This window comes from Dipteris shenzhenensis, chromosome 17 (genome assembly GCF_047967505.1).
Source record: "Dipteris shenzhenensis isolate YYH24624 ecotype China chromosome 17, Dip_SZ_1.0, whole genome shotgun sequence".
In the NCBI taxonomy this organism is placed as follows: Eukaryota; Viridiplantae; Streptophyta; class Polypodiopsida; order Gleicheniales; family Dipteridaceae; genus Dipteris; species Dipteris shenzhenensis.
The window spans coordinates 10,800,729-10,816,172 of NC_141612.1; the positions used below are offsets into that span (position 1 = coordinate 10,800,729).

General features: G+C 47.4%; 1 protein-coding gene across 2 annotated transcripts in view; it reads right to left on the reverse strand.

Moving 5' to 3' along the window:
• Positions 1-15,444, reverse strand: part of LOC147891675 (phosphatidylinositol/phosphatidylcholine transfer protein SFH12-like) — a 142,274-nt gene that overhangs the window by 87,109 nt on the left and 39,721 nt on the right. For both annotated transcript variants that reach the window (XM_087387906.1, XM_087387905.1), the window contains exons 6-8: positions 2,516-2,565; positions 2,119-2,218; positions 1,843-1,923 (exon numbers count right to left, since the gene is read on the reverse strand). In XM_087387906.1, coding sequence (XP_087244032.1) covers positions 1,843-1,923; positions 2,119-2,218; positions 2,516-2,565 — 231 coding nt within the window. The remainder of the gene's footprint in view (positions 1-1,842; positions 1,924-2,118; positions 2,219-2,515; positions 2,566-15,444) is intronic.

A 15,444-nucleotide genomic window follows, 5' to 3' on the forward strand; every position in this document is an offset into this window, starting at 1 on the left:
AGCAGCAGGCGTGGGGGGGAGCAGCAGCAGGTGCGGGAGGGAGCAGGCTGCAGCGCAGGGGGGGGAGCAGGCTGCAGCGCGCAGGGGAGAGGGCAACGCGCGGGGGAGGAAGGGGGGAGGGGGGGAGAGGAGGGGGCAGCGAGGAGGGAAGGGAGGGGGCAGCGAGGAGGGGAGCAGGAGGAGCGGGGAGCAGCAGCAGGAGCATGGATCTTAAACTGATGTATGGCTGTTTATTCTTTCAGACTATTATGTAGGTACTCTAAAATAATGTGGATTGCTTTTGCACTCCTTAGGAGCTGCTCCCTAAAGCAGATGTACTAGAGGATTTCTTGCTGTCCCATAGACCTTTTGGTCTCCAGTGGATATTAATAGACTCTCTCTCTCTCTCTCTCTCTCTCTTCCGTCGCTACTCTCTCTCGCTGATCTTCCCGTTGCTATACTCTCTCTTTGGTTGCTACTCCCATCGCTGATCCTCTCTCCCGTTGCTGATGCCATCGCTCGTCATTGCTTCTGTCCTTCATTTGACTCAGGTCGTCTCTCAAGTCGTCACTAAGCTTATCACTCAGGTCATCGCTCAGCTCACTCAGCAGCAAGTGCAAGTCGTCCTAGTCTAGCAGCAACAGTAGAGGTCCAAACCCTAGCTTGTCAGCAGCGCCTCTCCTTCGTCACCTAACCCCAAGCTGGGTTTGAACCCCCAGCTGAGCTCGGGGGTTAGCTTCAGCCAGGGGGTGACTTTAGATATGGCTCAAATGGAATGGCCTGACCTATCTTCGAAACCTCCCTGTACTGGACCCCCAATGCCACCAACTTCTACCAGGAAACCTATTTTTTCCTCAATTACTAGGACACCCTCTCCCTACGCAAAGACATACCATCGAGGTGGTTTTGACCGACCTATCCTTGGACAGTATGATCAGATTTATTTCCTACAACAACACGTGAGAGATCTATAGCAACAAGTAGACGCTCTCACAGCTCGAGTACAAGCTCTCGAAGAATCTGGTACACAGGGTGTGACTGATGAGGCAATGCAGACATACAAGGCTTCCCCTCCTAACTCTCAACTACTTTAAACAGTGAAGGATCTTGTACAAGCTGAGGTACAAAACAACTAAAAAGAAGTGATTGTAGAGGTAGACACAAAGGCCAACAAGATTGATATTCAAGCAGAAATCAAGGAACACGAAGCCAAACGAGAGAATGCATTGAAGATCAGGATTGGGGGGCTTCTAGAAGGTTGGTTCAAGGTTGAGGACTCATACAGTGAGGCTTTAGCAAACATCAAAGCAGCCACTCCTAGCATTGAATGGGCAGAGATGATGACGAGGACTCCGTGACTAATATTCATAATTCCAAAGGACATTGTGTACTCACAGTTAGCTCAAGGGATCTATGACTAAAGCTCCTATGCCAATCATACAAGCTGAAATGTACTAAGATTAAAAAGGAACGGAACTAGCCAAGGTCAGGGCTGCTGGTAGGAAGGAAAATAGGCAGTATATCGTGAGGGTATAGCCCTCATCAAGGAGTTCAAATCAAAATCAAAAGACTCTCAGTCTTAAACTGATGTATGGCCGATTATATCTTTTATTTCAGTCTACAATGTAGGTAATCTAAATACCTTGGAGTTTCTTTTTGCACTCCTTGGGAGCTGCCTTGTGCCCTCCCTAATCAAATGTATTAGTTTGGAGATATCTATGTTGTCCCATAGACCTATGGTCTCCCGTGGACATTAATAAACTTTCTTTCTTTCTCTCTCTCTCTCTTTCTTTCTTTCTCTGTCTCTCTCTCTCTCTCTCTCACACCCGCGCACGCGCACGCACACACAGAGGGAGAGTTTACTTGTGTTCCTGGAACAATGGCCCCATCCTGTGATATTGTTATTATATGTCTAGCGCCTCTTTCCAATCCATCCTTCACTTTCTGCCAAAGGAACACCAAGAGGAACAAACAATACATTCAAGACCATTAAGAATTGTACCACGCCCTTACAATAAAAAAGCAACGATAAGTATCAAAATCGTTGTGCTCAACAAACAGCATTGCAAAGACACCTTCATACTGTCAACAATAAGTATACAACAGTGTTGTGCTCAACAAACAGCATTGCAAAGACACCTTCATAATGTCTGGATCTTTCCAAGGGCCTTTGTCTGAATTCATACAGCCACCTTGTTCTGTACATACACAAGATCCTCCAAAAAATTCTGGCAATTCACTGTGAAATTTAAACCCATCATTTCTTTAACAAATACAGCTTCCACTGGCAACATACAGTGAAATTTTATAATGAGAAAACAAGTACATGCAGTTTCTCTTCAGTCAAGATGTACTACGAAACTGAGGAGAAATGACTCATTTACACTTTTTTAAGTTCCTTGCAGAGAGGAGGAAGAAGACAAAGGGCAGAAGGGAACATGCAAGGAGCAAATGCAGCTTCAGAATATTGTCTCAAAAGAGGATCATCAAGCTGCAGATAAGTATACACATATACACCAACCTATTTATAACGTACCTTGAGTTAATTATTTCTAAGAGCTTGTTTTGATATTTATTTCCGAGAACCTGCAAAATAGCTCAATTGTGTTCATCTCAGTATTGCATTGCAAAAGGCCAAAATGTTTTAGACAAAACACTTGAAAGTAAAATTATCCAACATAAAACACATAGATGTGCATGCACACACAATAAGTGCATACCAAAACATGATGCACACACATGCATGCCAAGATCAAGCATGCATTACGCAGACAAAGGATTATTGTAAGAAAGCAACATACAAAACCCAAAACAAGAATGAAAACCTTGGAACACAATGTTGCAGCTAACTCCATGTGGACTCCATGCATAGGGACTAAAGGCATAAATCTAATAATTCAACATTACCAAAAAAAAAAAGATGGTACTCAGAACAATGGCACCATTCAACATATCAATGAAACTATCAAGTCCACTGCAAGACTATGCACAAACAACATATGTAAGGTTAACTTCAAATGACTAAACTCGAAACCTTTAAACCACAAAATGTGTAAAGCATAGCATCCGCATGCATAGGGACTGAAGGCATAAATCTAATAATTCAACATTACCAAAAAAATAAAAAAGATGGGACTCAAAACAATGGCACCATTCAACATATCAATGAAATTATCAAGTCCACTGCAAGACTATGCACAAACAACATATGTAAGGTCAACTTCAAATGACTAAACTGAAAACCTTTAAACCACAAAATGTGTAAACCATAGCATGGACTACATTCTATAACATTATGTTCCTAGCACCAAGATGTTGCTAATTTACATATGAACTTTTACCAAGGTTGACCTCCATCTCCCAGCTGTCACAAAAGAATTGGTAATGCCTTCGTAATCCATCCACTGTTCCTAAGATTGATACTACATCAATTGAGTACAGCAAGATAGGGAAAATCATATGTGCTAGTGAAGATCCATCCCTACAGTGTCAACCAAGATCCACAAGTCATCCATGTAGAGCCCAACCAAAGTAAGGGACAATAGACAACCTTGTTTCACACCAAAGGTGCTAACCACTTCCTCACACATGCCCTAATACAATCCTTGCTTGTGACCTTCTCATATGACCACCCATATCAGCAAATCCTCCATACCTAGGTTTCCAAGCCATGAGAAAAGTTTGGCTTGTAGTTTTGAGTCAAAGGCCGTTGGAAGTTGACCAACCAACCAAGTACTCCCTGGTGCCCAGGCCTAACTTGCTCTAGGATGGCCCATAGTGTGATGCACTGAACTAGTTGGCCTCTGTTCTCGCCAACCGAAGCTAGCTAGCTGGTTCTTATTTTTATCAATCATGAGAATGCAGTTGAGGATAGAGTGATCTCACTTGAAGCCTAGCTAGCATGTCGCTTTCATATCTCTTGCTCAATATACTCGTTGATGTGCACCTCTAGCACTAATCATTACATCTCCCTACCAAGATGGTCTAATAGTTGCCTACAATCATGGGGTCTCTAGATTTGTGCAGATGATGTTGGTGTTGACAATCCAAGACTATAAAAAGTCTATGTAGAGAGATCTACTAAGGAGCCTTGAAAAAATTAGGAATAGTATTTCCTAACCATGAGTTAGATATTTCTCCCAAAGGCATTGATTTGACCTTGTCATTCTATAAAATGGGAGGTGGTAAAGATTGTGCACACGCTTGGGATAGGCTATATTTGACTTGGATGTGGGCTGGTTAGGAATATTATATAGGGATCTAAATTAAACTCCCATAATCCAAGTGATGTGTTCTTATATGGAAAATGGAGATCTTTTAATTGAAATTTTCATCCAAAATTCTTTGGAAATATATCTATAAAAGATGCCAAGCAAGATATTGATGATTCTTGTGTTCTATTGTTAGGATAATCTCACATTCTGATACTTATTGGGTGCACGTATTGGACCTTGAAATGTTAGCATTGTATGAGCACTTTACACTCATCATTGTGTGAACTAGTTTGACCCTTCAATAAGTTTTTGCAATGATTTCATGAAACGTGTGTTGGGATACCATATACATAAAGTGTGTTGAAATGCTAGTCTTTTGCAATTGAAGATGGGTGGGTTCTTAAAAAGTGTGTGAAGGTGAATATTGTATATGTTGTATAATGTATGGTCAAACTTGTAATAGTAGAAATAAAGGCACCAATGTGATTGGTCTATGTACCTTGTGGTAGAAATGAGAGATGAGAATGGCCCATGTTAGAAATCAACCAACAGAGGGTACGCACACAGCGGAAGACTGATAGAATAGCCTAGGAGCTCACACAGTGTGTGTGGTGAGTGAATCACAAACTTCTTTACTTAATGTGCTTCACATATGTGCAGATCAGGAAATAGACAGTAGACAAAGCCAGATATAGAATCCGTCAAAGTAATATATTTCCGTCCAAAGCTATGGACACAATACAAGAGATAGATCCAGAGTCCCACCAAGGTGTGGTCGGTCCTCTGATTGTATGGAAAGGCCCTTCTCTATCTGCTAGTCTCCTCTAGAACCCTGAGTCCACGTGCTCCACCTTGAGCATATGTAGACTCTCCGTCCAGATCCTTTCCACCTTGCTGTCTAGAAGCCAGCCTAGGTGGACAGCACCTTGAGCTCAGTCTGCAGCCCTGTGTCAGCCTCCTTCTCCCCCTGTGTGTAGGTCCAAGGGAGGGCTTCCTGCTGCTCCTGTCTGCTCCTCAACTGCTGCTGCAAGTGATGAGATAATGAGGCCTCCAGCCTCTACTTATATGGGCTCCAAAAGCTGGCAAACCTACCGACCAGCCTGCCCCTTATTGGCCGACTGGAACAGGCCCTTAAAACCGACCCCCACAGCTCCTATAAGTGGGGGCCCAGCTCCCCTAGTTGTGTGTGCCTGGCCCCCCTTTACCAGCCGACCTGCTGGTCAACCTGGTTGGCTGGCTCTCCTGCCCTATTTAAGGGCTCATTACCTGCCCTTTGTGGGGCTGCGCCAGGCCCCTGCCATAGACTGGCTCTGTGCTGTGCTTCTACGCCCGGAATACCCCACCATCATTGTGTTCTGATGAAGGCCTTGTGGCAGGCCCACAGCCTGCCCACATGCGTTTCCATGCTGGCGCCTTTTCTCTCTCATCCCTGCCCACATGGCAGTCATTATCCTGCCAATGTGTCTCTTTTCTGGGCACATGTTGCCCTAGGTCTCCCCCACGCAGGGTATTCTATGGTTTTGCACTTCTCAAGTCACCATGCTTTCTAAATCTATCTCGTCATCATACATTTCTCCTTACTAGCTTTCTTGCATTGCCTAGTGGACTCCAGGTCAGCCAAGATTTAAATCTTTTTCTTGTCTCCTTTTGTAGTCTTGAGTCATCATTGTGGGTGCTTCCAAAGGTTACTTCCATCCACAAAGATGTTTGTCTCCTGTGGGCATCTATCTTGGCATCTGCCTTAGCTGCCGGTTTCTCTGTTTCCTCCATTGCCTCCTTTGAGTTGAGGTCGAGATAGGAAAAAATGTTTGTCTATGCCTTTTAGGAACCCAAAAAACGTATGAGACTAAGTACAACACGATGCTTGAAGCTAGAGGTTGAGTTTTTTTTTTTTTCCAAGCAAGGCACTTCTATGAAGTAAGAGAAAAAACCCACGAGAGCAAGCTCAAAGCGGAATACATCATGAAATCATGAGGATAAATAAAACCCCCTCAAAGTGAGGTGGAAAACAACCAAGGTTGAGGCTGAAAGTGCCTCCTCAACCCTGTAGGAGTCTCAAAGAAGAAAGGAGAATCTTTCCATTCCCTGAAGAAAGAAGCCCTCCTAGCTGAGGCTGCACGGGAGTCTCCCTGCATACTCATCCATACGGCCATCAGAGTATGTACGGTGTCTATCTAGATACTAGCCAAAGTGTGCGAGGGATGAACCTGAGTACCCTCCAAAGCCTCTATACATCTGGCTCTCCAAATATGCCAGGATGCTATGCTCGCTAGAATCTCCCAAGAAGTATCCACAGATGCATGTACAGTTGTAAAAGGAAGGTGTGGTACCACATCCAATGAACAGGACTCAATCTGATGACGTCGAACCAAAATGGCCCGAGAGGAGTCAAGTCTCTCATAGAATACCGGAGGCCCTGTAAGAGAAAGCCAAGCCACTGAGCCCCATGTCATAAAGAATGGGGAGTGGGCAAAGTGACTGAAAATCCTGGCTACCCCCATCCAAATCATCCTCGCATGTCTGCAATCCCATAAACAATGCTGAATAGTCTCTGAAGCAGAGAGGCAACGAGGGCAAGTAGGGTTGGCTCCGAACCTGGATCTCCAAAGGTTCACTGCAATCCCACCATGGATAGAGAGCCAAAAGAAGAGAGTGATCTTTCTATTCCTGTGGGATTTCCAGAGTCTCCTCCAGAAGCACCTCTACAGATCTGCAGTGATATCAAATGTCTGCCAATGAGGAACTCTGGAAGGTCTCCAACCTCTACTACTGAGCTGAAATCTCCTAGCATTACTGACCGTGTAACGAAAGAAGGGGATGCTCTTCTCTCGATGCCCTGCGTCAATCCACTCCCACTCTCTAGGGTCCCACTACAAATACCTAATGGGAACTCCCCCGTAGAGCCAAAGCCTCCAAGACCCGCTGGAGAGTAGCCGAGGGTCTGGATCGAGAAATCTGATCCTTGCACCAAAAGACCTACAACCCTAATAGGCTGAAAAGCAGACTCAATGAACAATCTGCCACCATCCTGCACACTAAAAACTAAAGCATCCTCCTATGCATCTCGAAAGGCCAAAACCTGAAGCGGAACACCACCTCTCGTAAAAGTACCTGCCCAAGTGGAGTAATTGAGTGGCATATCATCTATGTCTACCCAATCCTCTGGAAGGGCTGCCTCAATCTGCAAGATCCTCCCTGCACTCCCTTTGAGATGTCCTGTCAACTAAGATTTGGTCTCCTCTCGAAGCCTGCAGAAAGCTTTCCAAGACCCCAAAGATGATCCAGGTCCCCTCTCCCACCTAGACCACTGCATGTAGAGTGAGGCACCAAGTAGTCTGCCATGATCATCTACAATATTGTCATTCCACATGATGGGTTTCCTATCAATCTCTTCATGAGAGGAAGGAGGAATCCTCCGAAGAGTGCTCATGAAACTGGCCCATGCTTTTAGAATGGCAACCATGAGAGGGGACGAAGATAATCTGAGATGTGTTGTGGTGAAAATCCACCTAATACTGCTCATCCAGTCTCCTCCTGAAGAAGGTGTGCAACTCTGTATGCTGCTAATAAGAAAGGCCTTCCACGGTTCCTGCCCTGTGGCATAAGTCCCCACACCACCATCTTGCATAGTAAAGCTCTGCACTGTAAATCTGGATCAATAAAATTGAGACCCCCTTCCTGTGGAGGGAGGATGAGGGTCTCCCAAGCCACCTTGGCTAAAGCATCTGCTATGCCATCAAGCCCACTCCAAAGAAAATTTCTGATCGGTCTCTTGAGCTGAGAGATGCAGTCCCTAGAACGGCACCAGCAAGAACAAACAAACCACAAGAGAACCTGGTTGACCACCACAACTCTAGAGGCAAGATCCAGCTTGGCTAAGCTCCAAAAAAGGAGCTTCCTCCTGATGCTCTCCAACACAGGAGCCTGTGGAGGGAGGATGAGGGTCTCCCAAGCCACCCTGGCTAAGGCATCTGCTGTGCCATCAAGCCCACTCCAAAGAAAATTTCTGATCGGTCTCCTGAGCTAAGAGATGCAGTCCCTAGAACGGCACGAGCAAGAACAAACAAACCAGGCCGTGGCCAAGAGAACTTGGTTGACCACCACAACTCTAGAGGCAAGATCCAACTTGGCTAAGCTCCAAAAAAGGAGCTTCCTCCTGATGCTCTCCAACACAGGAGCAAAGTGCTGTGTGGAAGAAATATCCAAGCCGACCTGGCAGCCCAAATATCTAACAAGCACACTCCTCTGAACCCAAGTGAATCCTATGTCAAGCCCCAAACTGGAGTGTCCTCATCACTGATCCAAAAGCCATTGGATTTATGCCAATTTATCTGCGCCCCCGCCGCCAAGTAAAATAAATCCAATGCTCTCCTGAAAGAAGTGAGCGTCTGTGGAGTGGCATCCAAGTAAACTGCTGTGTCATCTGCCAACTCGCTGTCAAGTAACTCCTCTTCCCTTCTAATGGGAAGTCTCAGCCCAAAGATGTCAGCTTGAGATCTAACATCGATAATCATAGCTTCGGCCACGAACAAAAAAAGAAAAGGAGCAAGCGACATCCCTGACGGACTGATCTAGAAATCTGAAATTTCTCACCCCTTACCGCACCAATAAGTACCTGGCTGTTGGCTGATCTGTACAAAGAGGAAACACCTCTAATCCAAGCATCAGTAAAGCAAAACGTAGAAGGGTGCCCTCCAAAAAACCCCAATCTACTCTATCATAAGCTTTCTCAAAATCCAAAAGTAGATTGGCTAGACCCTGGCCGCTCTGCATGGCCCACTCTGAAGCTTCCCAGAAAGAGAAAATGTTATTAAAAATGCTTCTGCCATGCACAAATCCCATCTGAGTGTCATTAAATAAGATATGGGAGAAGGGGCTGCAATCCGAGGCTAATTGCCTTGGCCAGAATCTTGTAACAAGTCCCCAAAAGTGTGATAGGCCTCCACTGGGACACTAGATTTCTGCAACCTCCTTTCAGGATAAGGTGGATGAGACCCTCTCTAAGCGACCCGGGCATCTCACCAAAGTCCCAAATGCCCTGCAGGGCTGAAGTAATGTAGTCTCCAATCATAGCCCAAAATGCAATGAAAAAAGAAGGGGTAAGGCCATCCGAACCTGGGCACTTGCCCTTGTGAAGGGCTGAAAGTGCAGTCCTGAACTCTGTGTTGGTGAAAGGTGCATCAAGCAAAACATGCATATCTGGTTTCACCAACAAAGGGATGCTCTGCCAAATAACCTGTCTAGCATCCTCTCTATCCCGTGTCTCAGGATCAGCAATAAGAAGGGCGGCATAAAAATCTGAAGCTATGCGCAAGACATCATCTGGATCTGTCTGCAAAACCCCATGTGAGTCAATAAGCTGGGATACACTCTCTCTACTATGTCTAGGTCCAAGAGTAGAGAAAAAGTGTTTATTGACTCTGCCACCCATGGACTCCCGTGCATGAAAGGCATACTCTACTCTCTGATCAAGCAATGCCTGCTGGTAAGCCCTTGCTGCAGCAAGGCACTCCTGAATCCAAGCATCTAAAGGCCGTTTCTGCTCTTCCCTCTACAAAGCTGCCAACTGCTGGCGAACACCAATCTCACATCTGAGAATATCTCGTCTCCTAGTACAAGCAACTGAGAGGTAGAAGTCGCTAATACCAGAAAGGCAGCAGCTACCTGTGATGGCAATGGCTGCCCACCCTGGACATGAGAAACCCATGTCTGCAAGGCTGCCTCTGTAAAGGTCTTCTTCTGTGTACAAGGCATCTGGAATCCTGATGTTGGCAAACCGGCCTCTCAAGTGAGGCTCTAAGATAGCCAGCACAACAGGAAAGTGGTCTGAAGTAAAAACCCCAGCAGCAATGCATACCGATCCACCTCTGTCAGTGCCCAATCATCTACATAGAATCTATCAATGCGTGCATGAATAGGCATCTACTGCCTACTGTTCGACCAAGAGAACAGGAGGGACTGTGGCTGAATAAGAAAGGCATCGTCCAACCAAGTATCTGTGCCACAGTAGTGAAAAAGGAAGGCATCCCAAGCTACTCTCTCCAAAGAGTGAAGTCCTCCTTCTCTATCCCCTTTTTTGTCTGACGGTAACTTAACCATGTTAAAGTCACCTCCAATCACCCATGAATCCGCAATGGGGGCCCAGGAGAGCAAATCCTTCCACATAATGACACGTTCCCCTCTAATGTTGGAGGCATACAGGTTAAGGAAACCAATCTTACACCCTCCAATCAAGAGAATAATCCACTGAGCTCTAAAGGGAATAATGACTCCGTGTCCAACAACCAAGGGGAGAACCGACTGCGAAACTGAAATAGAAGTGCCCCCCCTAGTACCCAAGGCAGGCGACCAAAAAGTATGGCCAAAAAGCAACTTGCCTGACTTGGCACAATCTCTAGAATCCAATTTGTGCTTCTGAATAAATAAGATATCAATGGAACCCCCAGTAACACCTGGATGAAGCTGATCCCGGATCAGCTGTCTACGGCAGCGATGTGGGATGCCACCTAGGCTGTTCCAACTAATAATCCTCATCAACGGGAGGATGTAGAGTGGAACACCTTACCCGACCTAGTGGCAGAAACAAACCCCTCAATAGGGGAAGACCTCCTACTCGAGGAGCGAGAAATGGAACCAAGTGGCGGAAAATCAACAGGGGAAAGAACCCTGCCGCCTAAAGAAGAAGCCCTGTCAACAGGAAACCCAATCACTGGCTCACCAAAAGTAGAGGGCACAAACTCCTCCTCTGGGAAATCTGAAGCATCTGCCAGGGCTGAAAATGAGTTCCTATGAAGCAAGCCAGACACCGGAGTGCGAAGGATCCCTTCTGAGGGAAGAGGATCAATAGTGTAAAGCATCTCCTTCCCCCTATCCAAGGGAGGAAGTGAGGACCGCTCTCGATCCTGTGTCTACCCAGCCGCGGAGACCTCTACTGCCTCAAGGAGAGTGTCTGGCACCGCTGGTTCTAGGGAAGAAGCTGCAACCGGGGAGGAGGTCGAAGATTCAATGTCTCGGACTGTGCGAGGTGAGATTGGAGGGACATGAAGCAGAGTCCACTAGTGTACCCTCATGAACAGAAGGAGGGATCTGCACACGAACTGGAACCCATTGGAATGCATCGAGTGTCTCTAAGGTAGAAGGTCATGAGGCAACTGAGGTAGAAGGTGGCGGTATCAAAGGAGCGCTCCGTGGAGGAGTGCTCTAGCGAGCAGGAGCTAAACCACCATCTTGAGGAGGACCGCCATGTGGAGGTCGAGAAGCAGGTGCTGGACCTGTATTACCCCCCTGTCGAAGCTAAGGAGCAGGTGTTGGACCTGTACCACCACCATCCTGAGGAGGACCGCCATGCGAAGGTCGAGGAGCAAGTGCAGGACCTGTACCACCCCCTGTCGAGGCCGAGGAGCAGGAGCTAGACCTGTACCACCCCCTGTCGAGGCCGTGGGGCGGTAGCTGTACCAGAGGGCATCTTGGGCCTTTTCTTCTTCCTGGGGCAATCCCTGGCAAAGTGTCCAATGGTCCTGCATATCTTGCACTGGTCCTGCCTGCCTGTAATCTCTACTCTCTGGCGAAAAAAGGAACCATCCGGGCACTGGATCATAACATGGTCCAACGTGAGGTTAGGATCCTTACAGACGATCCTAACTCTAGGTACCCCATCAGCCTTGGTTGCCTCTGCTGCAGTCAATGGCAACCCAGGGAGGGGTGGGATCTCAGCAACCGCACCAAAATGCTTCCTAATAACAGAAAGAAGTCGATGGTAAACCTGAGGAAGCCCGGGAAATCTGATGAAGAGCGAAAAGATTTCCTTATCTGCCTCCACTGGGTCGAAACCAATATCAAAGGCGTCAAAGAAGATCTTCCCTGTCCCAAGTGTAAAAACTCAACTTTGAGCACAGTGCTCGCAGCCTCCGGAGTGTCAAAAACAACCTAGAAAAAACCTCCTCCCAGAAGACGAACATCTAACAATCGTGGAGTGAGGTCTGGGGGGAGAGCCGCAAGCATCCAGTCTCTGGCTTGGGATCTGGAAGGGTGAGACCCGAAGATGCGTGCTAGCAATGTAGTAGAGTATTCAATCTCTACGTCCTTCTTCAGCTGCTGCAACTCGTCTTTAGAAAAAGTAATAGTTTTCACGGCCGGTGGAGGTGGAGTAGGATTGGCTAACGGAATATCCATCGCCAATCAAGGTGAGGAGGCCGACTCTGACATTTTTGGGGCTCCTTCCGCTCCAAAAAAATGGAGCAGGTAAAGGAAGAGGGAGAAGACAGGAAGAAGGTAAAAAGGCAGGGGTAGGGAGGGGGGTAGAAGGAGGACTGAGGCAGAAGCGGGGGGAGGGAGCAGGGTAGAGTGAGCGGGGGAGCAAGGAAGGTGAAGCGGGCTGAGAGGGGAGGGGGCAGCTGACAAGAGAGGGAAGAAGGAGGTAGAGGAGAAGGAAGTAGCGACGGGGGGTAGAGGCGAGGGTAGGGAGCGGGTAGAGGGGAGGGATGTAGAGGCGGGGGGAAGGGTAGAGGTGAGGGAGGGGTAGAGGCGGGGGGGTGTGTAGAGGCAGGGGGAGGGCGTAGAGGCAGAAGAAGGTAGGGGGAGGGAGGAGGTGGGGGGAAGGGGTAGAGGCGAGGGAGAGGGGAGCCGGCTGAGGTGAGGGGGCGGGCTGAGAGGGAGCGGGGGAGGGGGAGCAGGGCTGAGAGGGAGCCGGGGGGGGCCGGGGGGGGGTTGTGGGGGGGAGAAGGGCTGAAGGTGAGGGGGCACGCTGAGAGGGAGCAGGCTGAGAGGGAGCGGGGGAGGGGGAGCAGGGCTGAGAGGGAACGGGGGAGGGGGAACAGGGCTGAGAAGTGAGGGGGCGGGCTGAGAGGGAGCGGGGGAGCAGGGCTGAGAGGCAACGTGGGAGGGGGCAGCGGGCTGAGAGGTGAGGGGGCAGGCTGAGAGGGAGAGAAGGGGGAGGAGGGGAGAGGCTGAGGGCGGGGGAGGGGGAGCGGCTGATGCAGAGGGAGGGGCTAGCAGAGAGAGGGCAGCAAGGGAGGGGGCTGAGGGAGGGGCTGGAGGAGAGGGGGCAGCTACTACAAATGACTCAATGTAAGAGGACGGCGGCCGGAGGGACAACAGAGTCTTAGACTTAGTGGAGTGGTAGGAGATTAAAGTAGTGTTGATTGGGACAGAGCTAGACCATTGGCCCCAAACCTTTTCGATATGGGACAGTATCACTCTACTTGATCAAGATGCAGTGACACAAAGAGACTCTATTGAGACAGATTAGACAGCAGGAGGTGATAATGAGAACACCGGAGAAAGGGCTAGACCGGACACAAAGGCGTGTCACAAACTTCTACAAGTTCAAGTCAGTGCCAGGATACAATGGAGTGGAGGATGAGGAGCTAGCTCACATGATGGCAGAGTGGATTAGCAGGAAGATCAACAAGGAATTTGGATCTAGAGCCATAGAGACCACGCACAGGTAGACCAGAGCAAGTACGACGGAGGTCCAGTCTATCGCGACTCTACTTAGACCCCCGACCTATCACTCTTGAGATGGCCCACCAGATACAGAGATCACAGAGGCCACCCCCCAACGAAAAGTCAACTTCAAGCTTAAATCTGCTTTGGTAGAAGCCGCCCACAAGCTCAAATGACCTCCTGTGATTTTGCCCATCTTGAAAGGGCATCGACTCGGATGATTCTTCCACCCCCAAGCACCAATAAACACCTTCTATGTTGACAATCAACTACCATGTAATACTTGCACGAGAGGCTTTGCTAGAACTTATTTAGATTAGACCCTCAGTAAATTATTAAAAACACAACAGATCCCCCTTAATCTGAAAAAGGGAGAGTGATGCAAATCAACCAACAAAACTCTTGCTCATATAGAGCCAAATACCAAATGAAAGCTAGAACTACCCAAGTCCCAATAATAATCAAATACCCACAAACGGCCAATCCTATGGATCTTTCCACATAGGACCAAATCAACCAAAATGCTGCAAAACTCGACAAAGCTGTCTTCAGAAGGCATAATCTTCAAAATCACACTCTTTGCAATCAAAAAAGATGCAAAATCTTTAATCGATGAAGAATCTTCCACCAAATAAACCTTGGAATCCTTGGAGCCAAACTCTGTCGAATTCCGTTTCTCCATGAACAACAAACGTAACCCCAACTACCAAAATCAAATTTTATTTCCATAGAAAGTTGTCACGCAAAGCTCTGTCGTAGCAAGCTCCATCATGCTAACTTGCTCTAATACCAATTGTTGTAAATTTGGTACAAGGGTAGCAAAAGAACACTCTCACACAGTCAAAGTTTTTATGAATCGTTTATGTACATGACAAAGAGATGAAACCAAGATGTACAATGTTGTAGGAAAGGGACTCATATTAAATCTAAAAGGAAGAGCTCATCCTGACAAGGCTTGTTGCTCTATTACAACCACACTCCACAAAGAGAATCAACCAACATCTCCAAGCATAAACCCCAAGGATCCAGAACAAAAGCAACAACCCCAACTACATAGCAAAGCTAGAGAGCACATCTAACAACTCAAAAACCAGTCTACAAACCCAAAGTGTAGCCGTACTGCAACAAGAGGGCCGACGAATTCACCAAAAATGTCGACTTTGGGCTAAATTTTGCTTTGGTAGAAGCCATCCAAAAGCTCAAACAACCTCTTGTGATTTCACCCACCTCAAAGGGCACCGACTTAGATGATTCATCTACCCACAAGCACCAATAAACACCTGCTATGTTGACGATCAACTGTCATGTAATAATTGCATGAGATGCTTTGCTAAACCTTATGGGGATTAGACCCATCGTAAATGATTGCAAACACATCATTCTTCTCCTACACCACGCGCATTGGTAGATGACTTACTTGGATGCGTTGGCTTGGGACCCCACATGGGAGTGCCATTTGCTCAAGCAATAGGTGCTACATGAGGTCCTTACCAGGTTTTGGGCCTACCTCTAAACTCGCCTCCGCCCGAGAAGAGTTCTTGGCTAGTAGCTCATGCAAGTCTACCCGTAGGACCTAGGTTTGAGTAAATAAGGGTGGACAGGTTCTGTCGCTAGTATGACTCAGGGGGCCCTGAGACAATAGCCCACAACTTGTGGAGCTGCCTAGTGGCTTAAAGGATCTAGCAGTGATCCCTCAAGATAGTGGCAAGGACACAACATACCGCCAATGTTGGTTGGTGGCACTAAAGTCTACATATGCTATATGAAACAACCCTTTTACACACTCTCCAAAATTTTCATTTGAACA